The sequence below is a fragment of the Geotrypetes seraphini genome, chromosome 1 (genome assembly GCF_902459505.1).
Source record: "Geotrypetes seraphini chromosome 1, aGeoSer1.1, whole genome shotgun sequence".
NCBI lineage: Eukaryota > Metazoa > Chordata > Amphibia > Gymnophiona > Dermophiidae > Geotrypetes > Geotrypetes seraphini.
This window is the reverse complement of record NC_047084.1, coordinates 445,478,986-445,492,790: the sequence shown is the minus strand read 5'-3', so window position 1 is coordinate 445,492,790 and position 13,805 is coordinate 445,478,986. Positions and strand designations below refer to the sequence as shown.

General features: G+C 42.1%; 1 protein-coding gene across 5 annotated transcripts in view; it reads right to left on the bottom strand.

The window, feature by feature from the left end:
- CNTLN (centlein) overlaps nt 1-13,805 on the bottom strand; it is a 557,312-nt gene that overhangs the window by 535,667 nt on the left and 7,840 nt on the right. For 4 of the 5 annotated variants that reach the window (XM_033920529.1, XM_033920556.1, XM_033920539.1 and 1 more), the window contains exons 2-3: nt 10,262-10,367; nt 6,307-6,395 (exon numbers count right to left, since the gene is read on the bottom strand). In XM_033920529.1, the coding sequence (XP_033776420.1) occupies nt 6,307-6,395; nt 10,262-10,348 (176 nt within the window). In that variant the 5' untranslated portion in view covers nt 10,349-10,367. Of the gene's footprint in view, nt 1-6,306; nt 6,396-6,778; nt 6,850-10,261; nt 10,368-13,805 lie in introns of all 5 variants that reach the window. The other variant, XM_033920547.1, reaches the window with a different exon arrangement.

Sequence of the window (13,805 nt, the reverse complement as noted above, 5' to 3'; positions counted from 1 at the left end):
CTCCAAGGATTTTTAAATGATGCCTGCCTGTGCTGAATAAAGTGCTAACTTGCACCTTGCGTTTCTGTGTCCTGAGCAGCCATCCAGTTGGTACAACACCAGCTGTATTCCCACAAACCATTCTTCAGTCAGGCTGGACTGCAATTATCATGTCAATATTTTATGCTCCAATATACCCACATGCAAGCACTAAGTACAAGCCACTAAGAACTTTTTCTATGGAATACTGACTTATATTTTGAGAATTTTTATTAAAAGAGTGCATTAAAGAGACGATGAAAGTAAATGAAAAATCCTTATTGATAAAGGTCTCAGAAATGTGTGAGCAATAGAACCCATTATATCTGTCTTGGTGGGGGAGAGTTCAAACTGTCAAGATGATGATTTTGCCTGTGGTTTGTTACCAAATGAGCATGTTACCAGCATTTTTTCAGGGGTCCTTTTACAAGAAATTAAATAGTATCCTTACCAAATTTATTTGGCTAGGTAAAACTGCTCGAATTGCTTTAGTATCTTTACAAAAATCAATTGCAGCGGGGGGGGGGTAAATTTTCCCAATTTTTATAGGTACCTTCAGGCCTATATAATGCATCAGGGTATGTAATGGATCTTCCCCGAGCTCATGGAAAATCTTTCAAACTAGTTATGGTTGGAATTGCAACTCCTGTCTCCATTGAACAAACTGGGAGAGTGGGCGAATAAATGGCAGATGAAGTTTAATGTAGAGAAATGCAAAGTCTTGCATGTAGGACACAGAAACCCGTTGTACAGCTATACAATTGGGGGGGGGGGGGGCTGGTAATGAGTGAGAGTAGCCTTGAGAAAGACTTAGGGGTAATGGTAGACAAATCAATGAAGCCATCGGCGCAGTGCGCAGCGGCCTCAAAAAAGGTGAACAGAATGCTAGGTATAATCAAGAAAGGTATTACAACCAGAACGGCAGAAGTTATCCTGCCACTATATCGGTCAATGGTGCGCCCGCATCTGGAGTACTGTGTCCAATTCTGGTCGCCGTATCTTAAGAAGGATATGGTGATACTCAAGAGGGTTCAGAGGAGAGCGACGCAACTGATAAAGGGTATGGGAAACCTTTCATATGCCGAAAGATTGGAGAAGCTGGGCCTCTTTTCCCTGGAGAAGCGGAGGCTTAGAGGGGACATGCTAGAAACCTACAAGATCATGAAAGGCATGGAGAAAGTGGAGAAGGACAAATTTTTCAAAATTTCAAAAAATACAAGAACAAGGGGCATTTGGAAAAGTTAAGAGGGGACAGATTCAGAACCAATACTAGGAAATTATTCTCCACCCAGAGGGTGGTGGACACCTGGAATGTGCTTCCAGAGGGTGTGATTTCAAGAAGGATGAATTCCTGAAGGAATTGAAGAGTATAGATAGAGGAATGGATGATTTCCTGAAGGAAAAAGGGATTGAGGGGTACTGATAGAGAATTACTCTGCAGGTCCAACGCGCGAGCGGACTGCTGGGCGGGATGGACCTCTGGTCTGACACAGCAGAGGCACTACTTATGTCCTTACCTAGTATGTATAAGGACAATAGAATTTTATTAGACACATGACAGACTTTAAAATTTATTAATAATTTAACACCAATTCCGATTCATAAATCCACGTAAGTCCATTTGGCTGAACTCCAAGATTCAAATTGGCGAATCTAAGATTCTCTGGAAGCATTGGATGCCGGCGGGCATACGTACTCTGGATAATGTAGTATCAGATGGAAAGATGCTTGACTTCACATGACTGCAACAAACATTTGGTATTTCAAAGTCTCAAGCATGTTTTTTTTTTTTTAATTCTTTATTCATTTTAAATCATACAACAAGTGCACAGAAATACATCCATTATAATTTCAATAAAACACTTGAAAATCTTTTCCATGTCATCTAGAACAAAAATATATATCCCCTCCCTCCCACCCTTCTTAAAGTAATTTAAACAAAAGCTCAACAAATAGTACACTATTAATAATTAAAAATATAATGTATACTACTAATACCACCCCCATTGTGTAAATATAATCTCCCATAGAAAGTGATGTCTACTCATTACAAAATTTTTCCAATGGCCCCCAGATCTTTTAAAATTATTATAGGTCCCTTTCTGCGTAGCAATTGCTCTTTCCATCTTATATATATGGCATTTAAATGGTTGCAGTTGAAGCAGGCCATTCAGAAGAGGTTCCCATATTGGCGAAATTTAAAAAATCAGTATAGTTTGCCAGTCCTATGCTTCCAGACAGATTTCCTAGGGCATCAGGCTGCCCAGTGGTATAAATTAATATCTGAATTTTTGAATAAGAAACCAAAAACTGGTCTTTGAGACATTTGGCGAATTGAGATTAAGCAGTAGATTTATGCATCTCAATGGCCACGAAATTGGACTTGGAGTATGAGATGTACAACGTCTGTGACTAGGAGACAAACATGGTTTTTTTTTTGTTACATAGAAGTTTCTGAATCCCTGTTCGTTTGCAGAAATTAGATAGTTCTAAATCTAATAGATGCTGGCACTGTCGTCTCGCTGGATCATCTGCTCTTCTTTTGTCCCTTGATACTTAACTTTTGGTGATCCATTTGGGATCAAATCAATAGAATACTGGAAAATCCAGTGGCATTGACGTACGATACAGTGCTGTTTGGCACATTAATGAGGGCCAAGAGTCCAATAACTTCCCATAACAACAAATTACTTTTTATCATAACAGGATTTGCCATACAACTTATTTTGAAGAACTGGAAAAACTGGGACCGGTTAAATTATAATTTCTGGTGGGATGTATGATGGAATGTATGATTGCCATACAGCAGGGACATTATAGGAAATTTATCGATATTTGGGAGCCATTGACAAAATTCTGTAAGGAGTGATTATTGATTTTGCCCTTTGAAAATACACATCCAGGGTGAGGAAATACTTTTAATTTAATTAAGGTTAAGTGCAATTGTTGGGTATATAGAAGGGGGGAAGATACATGTATTTGTTATGAAATATAATTTGATTGAATTTAAGTGCTGTTAAAGTGTAAAATGTCTGTATAATATGTTGCATTTATTTTTAGCTTTAAAATTAATAAAGATATTTTTTAAAAAAGAGTGCATTAAAATGTTATCATTTAAAGACAATCACAATTATTTGACCACAGAAGTAAACAACAATACTAGGCTTATCTCTGTTTTATTCTGCACTGTTCAATGGCAGGCAAACCTCATTAATACTGATAGAAGCAAAGAACAACCACTTTGAGCTACCTCACTTATGAAAGCAGAGAAAAAATGTTTTTCAAAATTTCCCCTTAAATAATCTGGTCAATATTACTTAAAATGAAGTTTAGTCACCTGTAGCAAGATGATCTCTGAGAACAACAAGACTTAAATCCTCAACTCTGTTGCCATCCAACAAATAACACATAATTGGAAGGACTGTAGAAGACTGAATTATTGTTTTTGGTGGTCTTCAGTTTGTCATGTGTATAAAATGGAAAGAGCATTGGCTGTTCAAAAAGGTTATTATAATAAATTTAAGGATGTGTGGGGACCATTATTAAATTATTGTAATGAATGTTACACTTTTCCCAATCTTAATACACATGTGGATTTGGGGGAGGGGGGGATTTCTTGTTTTTCCATTAAGAATATATAGATGATTGTCGTAAGATATTATTTTCATGTGGTATATATTAGTTGTATATGAATTTGGGAGGGGGTGGGGGTTAAATCTTCTTGGTGTATGATATTGAAAATTTTTCAAGTGATGTTGTATTATATTTGGTTGATATTTACTGTACACTTGATGTAAGTTTAAAAATGAATAAAGAAATTTTAAAAAAAAAAAATCCTCAACTCTGAGGTGATGTTCCTCAGCAACTTTTTCCAAAGCATCTGGGTAGTCTCACCCTGTAAGCACACCTGTTATTGCTGCACAGTACCTCTTCATTTCATCACAAGCAAAAGCACTACAATTCCTTGAGGAGATGAAAGGTTTATTAGGAACATCTGCTGCAGGTAAGTAACTTTGGGGTCCTTTTATCAAGGCGCGGTAGGGGTTTAACGCGCGGAATACTGCACGTTAAACCGCCTGCCGTGCTAGTCGCTAACGCCTCCATTGACGAGGCATTAGTATTTTGGCAGCCTGAATATAAGAAAAGCCATAAGGGTCAGACCAATGGTCCGCTAGCCCAGTATTTGTTTCCACAGTGGACAATCCAGGTCACAAGTACTGGCAGAAACCCCAAAACCATATATACTGGAATATAAATCAAGGTGACCTTTTTCCCCCAAAAAAGGAGGAAAATAGGTTGACATGAATATAAACCAAGATTAGAAACTTGGGTGTTATTCGTTTGTTGAACCAGTCTACAAAGCCTAGACATCCTTGCCATAAGTTTTAATACAATTTTTTTTAAAATTCTTTATTCATTTTTAACATCAAATACGAAGTGCAAACACATGAACATTCAAGTAATATACCATATTGCACTCTATTCCAACAATAAAATATAAAACTATTTTATCCCCCTTCCCACCCTAACTCACCCCCCTCCCACCTGGATATGTATAATGTTCATTCATGAAACAAAGGGAAATAATAGTAATAATAATAATGTTAATAGTTCATATTCATAACTTACAATATTTTGTTAACGGGCCCCAAATTTCCTTAAATTTACTATGATGTCCCAACTGTAAAGAATTAATACTCTCTATGTCCAACAATATTCCTCTTTCTTCCTTTCCCCATGTGCATCATCTCTTTCCCTCTCACTCACACACTCATGCCCAACAATTCTCCCTTTCTATCCCAAGTTCATGCCCCCCCTTCCTTCTGTGTCCTGAGTTTATGCTCCCCTCCTTACTTTTGCTCCAAATTTGTGCCCCTCCCTTGTCCCAGTGCATTCTTCCCCCCCCCCACCCCTCCTTTCTCCCTTTGTTCAACGTTATCCCCTATCTCCCCTACTTGTTCCCTTCAGGGCTGTCCAGCTGGGCATGACCCCCCTCCAATCTAAGCAAACCCAGAAGGCTTCCCTCCAATGTCAGAGCTGACGTTGGAGAGAAGCCTTCCAGGTAAGTCTTGGATCCCAGTTACCCCAACAGTCCTCCTTCCAGTTGGGATGCTCCTTCCTGCCTTCAGCGGCACTTGTTTGCAGGGGTGCATGCAGTGGCTTTTGCACGCTGCACGTAGTTGACCTGGAAGCCATCTCTCTGTCGAGAAATGGCTTCCAGGTCAGCTACGGCTATCCATGAGTAACAGTCATCGTGTCATTCTCTATACTCAGCTTTGGAGGCCATATCTCACTAAAGACATATAAAAACACTTGAAACAATTCAGAGGAAGGTTACAAAAAAATGGTATGGGGTTTGACCCAAAAGACATACGAGACTTGAAGACTTGAACATATATACGGTACCCTAGAGAAAAAAAGGGATAGGGAAGAAATAATACTTAAATATTTGAAAGGCAATAATATACAAAGCTTTTTCATAGATGGGGAAGCAGTAGTACTATATAGTACATGAACTGAGGTTGCAGAGTGGTAGACTTAGGAGAAGTAGCATCAGGAAATACTTTTTCACAGAAAGGATGGTGGATGCCTGGAATACCCATTCGGTGACAGTGGTACGAGACAAAAAGTACCAGAATTCAAAAATATGTGGGATAAACATAGAGGATCCCTTTATAGGGAAGGGAAAGATTAAAATCAAAGCTAAAACGGCCTCAGGAGTACTGCTTAGAAGGCAATGGGCAGGAGTACTGCTTAGAAGGCAATTCTAGTAATTGGGTAGTAAGGTCTTTATCTGCTCTCATTTACTACTGTATGATATGTTACCTTGTTGGTCCCAGGTGCTACAGCATGCTGGTACCAACCCAGCTGCCCTTAGTCTTTTTCTACTTGGAGATCAATAGTATATTATCTGAACATGCTGTAGATCAACCCCTGGATAGATACTGCTTTCCCCTCAAGAACAAGGCATTTTTTTGGCAAACAAGAGGGCATTTGCCAGAAAGGCATTTATCATCTAACCTTGCTCCCAAATCAAGAGTCATACCATACTTTATATCCATATTGTGGTTTGCTAAGGATGAGTATAGCAGTGTCCTTACCTTAGGATGAGATTTTAAATCTGATATACCAATTCTCAATAAATGAAAAAGAAGAAATGTAATGATTTTGTTAAATCAGCAACTAACGCAATCAAAATATTCATCGATATAAGAAAACATAATGGATAAAGTATATCAGTTTATGAAAATTAAGATGATATACGATAAAATTATATTTTCAACCCACCTTTCTACAACCAAGCTAACTGCTTGCGTCAGATCAGGGTTTGCTGTTTGGAGACGTTTCCACAAAGACCATACAAATTCTTTATCAGCCTTAAAAGACAAATACAGGCAGCATTAAAATATGTTCTCTAACTAGGGCTTAAAAAATGTGGCTCAATGTAACGTATACACAATCTTTAAAAGAAAAGGTAAAAGGAGACTGAAAAAAAATGTAAGAGTGAGGGGAAAACTAAAATAGAAAAATTGTATTACAATATAATACTAACCTCTAGCTATCTATAAAAAGAAGTCTAGAGCAAACTTAATGAAAAAAACTTTATAGGAAACATCAACCCTGTCAAAGACATTCAGTAGCATTGTGTTCAGTGCTCAAAAACTTTTGGCCTATACTCTGCATCAGTTCCCAGTTCTCAGTTCTCTTTTTAAAAGGAAAAGGTGGAGTAAGCATGTGGAAAAAGAGATTAGGTTCTTACCTTGATAATATATTTTCCAGTAGATAGGGATGTTATGCTGAACCAAGGGTCTTGCATCTGCTCCCACGAGTCTGTTGCAGGGGATACAGATTACTGTTTTCAGTACCTTCTCTTTCTCCCTTCTGCCCCTAATCAGTTAGTTTCAAAGTAAGCCACAGCCCTACAGGGGAGAATGGGGAGACCCCCCAACAAGACTTTAATCTCCCCGTTTTGGGCCTAAGTCGCTAGTCGCCCAAAGTCAACAATGCCTAAAATCCATTCTCGAAAAATAAGTCCAAAATTTTTTTTTTCCGAGAATCATCTAACTGTATGTCCAGCCCCTTGATCGCCTAGACCACTAAGTAGTCTATCTTTATACCCCTTTCTCGTCCAAAAATTCATCCAAGTCAGAAACGGCTAGAACAAGACCTTTTGGACGTGGGTGGGGCCAGCAAAGTGATGCACTGGACACCCAGATATGGCAACACAGTAGTGGGGCACCCTACAGGGCACACTGCGAACTTCACAAAAAGGATGCCATATACATATCTCACCACAATTCCCTTATAGGTCATGGTGAGCCCCCCAAAACACCCCCAAAACCTACTAGACCGACCTGTCTACAACCCCAATAATCCTCACGGCTGCAGGTGGCACTTGTATGGTAGCACAATAGGGTTTGGGAAAGTTTTGGGGGGCGCACATGTTCCACCATAAATGCAGTGGTTAGAGTAGCTTATGGGCCTGGGTCCTCCTCTCTTTGGTTCACTAGCCCACCCCCCACACTACTTAAGCCACCTCTATGCTGCTCTACTAGGCTTTGCTATGCCAGGTGCTGATGTTCTGGAGGCAGGTATGTATATTTTTATTACAATTTTTATGGTGTTGTGGGGGGTTAGTGATCACTGGGGCAGTGTGTAAGGGGTCTGTACTTTGTGTCTGCAGTGCTTATCTGGTCACTTTGGATACCTTTTTGCCACATAGACCTGGTTTTACATGGCCTAAGTCACAACATTCAACTTCCGTCCAGGCAGCCTCATTAAACTTGCAGTACAACTAAATTTAGATCAGCCCACGTCCCGCCCAAATACCGCCCTCACCACTGCTTCCTTGTTTTTGTTGCTATAAGGGATTATACAACACAATGAGGATGCAGTGGAAACTTAACAATTTATTTATTTTTGGAAGTTTTTGTTTTTGTTGATAAAAGGGATTATACAAGACATTTTTTGAGAGTAGTTGGATATTTTCCAGCAGCAGTGACTTTAACATAAGAATTTCTTTAACCCTCTTGCCTAAAGATTTCACTGGGCATCTCAACTAAAAAGCTAAAGTTAAATATGTACTTCTTTTGATGAAGTTGAACAAGTGACTTTATTAGTTTGTTGAATGGTCATCTAATATAATAAAGCCCTAAGCACGCATGCGCACTCCAACCTGCATGCTCCTGTTTTCCGTGCGCTGTAGGGACCCGTCTGAAGGATAAAGCCAAGAAGCACGCTTCGGAGTGTGAACTGGCCAGGGCGACGTCAGCGGGGGCCGGACCGAAGCTGGAAGGGAGAGGAGCTGCTCTCCTCCATCCTCCCCTCCCCCAACAGACTTTAATTCCTGGCTCCCAGGCTTCTCCTCTTGCTCCGGCTTAGCCCGCGTAAAAAACCCAAAAACCCCCAGAGCTCGCTTCAGGTCCGGCAAGGGCTGCGGGTCCTGAAACCTTCCGATTCCAGCAGCGTCTGCAGCACTCTGCACACGCTGCTTCGGGGCCTTCTACTGCCCTGATTTGCTGGGCAGTAGAAGGCCCCGAAGCAGCGTGTGTAGAGTGCTGCAGACGCTGCTGGAATCGGAAGGTTTTTCAGGACTGCGGGAAGGGAAGGGGGGGCGGTAAGGGACTAAGGGAGCTGGCCAGACCGCGGGAAGGGAAAGGGGGGGTAGGGGAAACGCTGCTGCTGCACAGGGAAGTGGTGTGGGAAGAGGGAAATGGAGGGGGAGGGAATGCTGCTGTGGCTGCTGCACAGGGAAGTGGTGGGAGAGAAATGCTGCTGCATAGGATGCAGGGAGAGACAGATAGATAGAAAGAAAAGAAGAAAAAGACACAGGGGCAGGGAGAGACACAGAAAGACAGACAGACAAAGGGGGCCAGGGAGAGAGACAGACAGCGGGAGGGAGAGAGAGAGACAGAAATAAAGACACACAGACATATATTCTAGCACCCGTTAATGTGACGGGCTAAAATACTAGTCTAATACATAAACTAATGTTTGAGGTAGGCAGGAGGGTGCTATGATGTCTGTATTAACACCTTAACAAGACGCTGCTGCTGTGTTAAGTTGGTGTTTTGAACTGAGCACTCAATCATTTCGCTGTTTGGTTTTGATCATTTTGTATTTTTATTTAACAATTGAATTTTGATATAAGAAGTTATTTTTTAATGGCATCTCTATCTAACAGCTCCTTCCCCCTCACCCCATGGTCTGACATCTCTCTCCCTCCTCCCAATCTGATCTCTCTCCTCTTTTTGGTGGAAATTTGGAATAAACTGCCAGACTCTAAGACTGTTAGGTCAGTTACAGCAATTTTGGAAAGATCTAAAAACTTGGTTGTTTATGCAATAGTTATTCAGACCAGTTCCTCCAACTATTTAAATATCTATCTAATCCTAACTAATAGTACTCTTTTCATTTGATCTACTAGATGTTATCTTATTTTTTAATTAATTGTAAACCGAATCGAGTTCCTTCGGGAAAGGATTCAGTATATAAATTGAAGACTAGACTAGATTAGATTCTTCCCTTCCCCCATGGTCTGCCATCATCCTCTCTCTCCTCTACCTTCCCTGACCTGGTCTGGCATCTGTCTTCCTTCTCCCCCACAACCCCGATTTGACGATTTTCTCACTTACCCCTCCCTCCCAATTGGGTGAGGCATTTCTCCTACCCCCCCCCCCCCAAACGCACACACACAGCAGGATCTGGTACCTCTGTCTCCCTTCCCCACACTGCAGCTTGCTATCTTTGGCCACCCCAGCTGAAACACACTAATTTAGGTGGCTCCGAAAGCTTTCTCTGCTTCATCTTCCTGTGTCTGCAGAGGCAGGACGCTGTAGCAAAGAAAGCTTCCGGGTTCTCAAAGACAGCATGTTTAAGCTGCAGGCAGCCTGAAGACTGTAAACTGAAGTATGGGGAAAGGACAGAGGTTTCTTGCTAGGGAATGAAAGACCGGTGTTTATATCTTTCATTACAGCACACAGCTTGGGAAACACTGCTCTAACCTTAAGTCTCTGGAGTAAAAAAAAAAAAACAACAACATTGTACAACATTATTAAGTACTTAGCAAGATAGCCATCCCTCTTTCCTTTCCCTTCAGTGAAAAAATTCTAATAACGTACTACTTTCTTTGGAAGGAAGGGGATAGATTACACAATCAAGAATACACAGAGCAGAGTAAGAAGAGAACTAAACAGAAGGGAGTATATATCAAAGCACAAATGCTTCAAAGTCATTCACATACCTGACACTGTGTAAGCTCTTCTGATAAGTTACTGACTTCTTCTGCCAACATTAATATCCGAGCCTGGTTATCTTGCTTGACAGCCATTTTTCATTGCAAGATGCACCTTGAAACAAAATGTTGCATATTTATAAGAAATTAATAACTGTACATGACATAAATATGTTCAAAATATTTTTCAATTTCTTGAACGCCAATATGCCCATTTTAGTGGCATTTTAAACATAAGTATGTTCATCTACCTAAAACAGTCAAAAATGAAAGAGGAAAACAAACAATAATGCAAAATATTTGACAAACTATAGCTGGAAGCTAGGATATATATTTATTCATTTATTTCAATTTTATATCCCATCCTACCCAGGAGCCTAGAACAGGTTACAGTATTACATTCACAATGATTGGGTACAGGAATAAAGGTACATTGTATATACTGTAGGGTTGAGACGATATAATCATATTGTTTTAGAGATACAGTGGTACCTTGGTTTACGAGTGCACCGGTTTGTGAGTGTTTTGCAGGACGAGCAAAACATTAGCAAAATCGGCGCCTCGGAAACCAAGCGTGCCTCGATTTGCGAGCGGAGCACCCCACGATCCGGCACCCTCCCCCTGCGATCCGGCACCCCCCCCCCGCCGCTTCTTACTGTCATCTGGGCCTGGGCACCGGCACCAGCATGTCCTGTGCGTTGGTGCCGGTGCCCGAAGATCGACTTCCTCTTCTTGCTGGGCCTTGAGTATCTGCACATGCTCAAGGCCTGCGAGTTCACGCTTTCTCCGAGATTCTCGGAGAGAATGTGAACTCGCAGGCCTTGAGCATTGGGGGGCCTTCGGGGGGAGCAATGCCGGTTCTCGTGGGGGGGGGGGATAGAGCAGCGCCGCTGGCCTCGGGGGGTAGGAACGTATCAAAGCGAGTTTCAATTATTTCCTATGGGGAAACTCGCTTTGATAAACGAGCATTTCGGATTACGAGCATGCTCCTGGAACGGATTATGCTCGTAATCCAAGGTACCACTGTACATGCATAATAGTACACACATAGTATACTGCTGGGAGGAGAGAGGACCGAGGTGAATACACAGTAAAAGGAGTCAAGCTTAAGGGTATATGCCTCGAATATCGTGAGAAGGGAGAGTTGTATATATCAAATATTATCTGGGGGAGGAGGGGGATGGAAGAGGCATTCACTCTATGCTGGGGGCTTTAGGTTTGAAGCAAGGATATCCAGTCAGTAGCAATGGTGGCCGTGGTATATAGTCCTGACTGGATTAAGATCATGTCATATACTCAATAGAACCAAGGTCAATGTATTCAAGTAAATAGCTATGGTGGGAAAGGAAATATCCGTAGTTGAGCTAGAGACATGAGATGGGTGGAAGGCACCCATAGCAATCAGTACCTTGCTACTAGCAGTATGCTGTTAGGGCTTGGTTAGAAAGCTGTTAGTGCTTGATCTCTAAAGTTTTAGTACAGGAATGCCTTGGTTTGAGAACAAGATGTTTTTTATCACTTTCCGGAAAGGTAGTACCATATTTTTCGCTTCATAAGACTCATTTTTTTTCTACCCCAAATTGGGTAGAAATTTCAGTGCGTCTTATGAAGCAAAGGTAACTTTTTTTTTAAACACCCCCACCCACCCTGTTTTAAAATGTCCCATTCATTGGGGGTACACGGGCTGACTGCTGCTCCCCGACCACCTGCCTGCCGCTGCTGCAACTCCAGGAAAGGAAGGGCCAGCATACAGCGATTGCCTCCCTAACTAAGTTTTGCCTCCCTAACTGCCATTTTGACCGCTGTAGACCTGGTCCTATATTCTGGTCCTAGAATATAGGACCAGGTCTACAGCGGTCAAAATGGCAGTTAGGGAGGCAAAACTTCGAGTGGAAGAAATTCTGGCAAAAAACATTAAAAAGGGGGACAAATCCTTCTTCAGGTATATTAGTGACAGAAAAAGGAACACAGGCGGGATAGTACGCCTTAGAAGACCGGACGGAAGTTACGTGGAAGCAGATTCCGATAAAGCCGAACTACTGAATGAATACTTCTGCTCAGTCTTCACCTGTGAGGCACCGGGACACGGTCCCCAGTTGAAGGCAACACAAAGCACAGAAGACCCGTTTCAGAATTTTGAGTTCACACCAGGTGAAGTTTACAGTGAACTGGCAAGACTCAAGGTGAACAAAGCCTTGGGACCAGACAATTTGCACCCAAGAATGCTCAGAGAATTGAGCGATGTCCTGGCGAAACCGTTGGCTGAGCTATTCAATCTCTCCCTAAGTAAGGGGAAAGTTCCCCTGGACTGGAAATTAGCTAATGTCGTTCCTCTGCATAAAAAGGGTTGCAGGGCAGAGGCTGCGAATTATAGACCGGTGAGTCTCACATCAATAGTGTGCAAACTCATGGAAACACTAATTAAAAGCAAATTGGACACGATCTTGAATGAAGGGAATCTTCGGGATCCCAGTCAGCATGGATTCACCAAGGGTAGGTCCTGCCAATCCAATCTCATCAGCTTCTTTGACTGGGTAACAAGAAAGTTGGACTTGGGAGAGTCTTTGGACGTCGTGTACCTGGACTTCAGGAAAGCTTTTGACAGTGTCCCACACCGCAGGCTGCTAAGCAAGATGGAATCGATGGGGTTAGGAGAGACACTAACTGCATGGGTCAATGATTGGCTGAGTGGCAGACTTCAGAGGGTGGTGGTTAATGGTACCCTCTCTAAAACATCGGAGGTGACCAGTGGAGTGCCACAGGGCTCGGTCCTGGGTCCACTCCTTTTCAACATATTCATAGGGGATCTGACTCAAGGGCTTCAAGGTAAAATAACACTATTCGCCGATGACGCCAAACTATGTAATATAGTAAGTGAATGCAGTTTACAGAATTATATGGCGCAGGACCTGCTTACAATGGAAAGTTGGTCCTCAACCTGGCAGCTAGGCTTCAATGCTAAGAAATGTAAGGTCATGCACCTCGGAAGCAGAAATCCATGCAGGACGTACTTCTTGAACGGAGAAACTTTAACTAGGAGTTCAGCAGAACGAGATTTAGGAGTAATCATCAGTGCAGACATGAAAACTGCCAATCAAGTGGAGAAGGCTTCATCTAAGGCAAGGCAGATATTGGGTTGTATCAATAGAAGTTTCGTCAGCCGAAAGCCTGAAGTCATAATGCCGTTGTACAGGGCCATGGTGAGACCTCATCTGGAGTACTGTGTGCAATTCTGGAGGCCACATTACAGTAAAGATGTGCGCAGAATTGAATCGGTTCAACGGACGGCCACCAGGATGATCTCGGGGCTCAAGGGTCTCTCGTACGAAGAGAGACTGAACAAATTGCAGCTCTACACTCTTGAGGAACGTAGGAAGAGGGGAGACATGATCGAAACATTTAAGTACCTCACGGGACGTGTCGAAGTGGAAGATGATATTTTCTTTCTCAAGGGACCCTCGGCCACAAGAGGGCACCCGCTCAAACTCAGGGGCGGAAAATTTCATGGCGACACCAGAAAGTATTTCTTCACAGAGAGAGTGGTTGATCATTG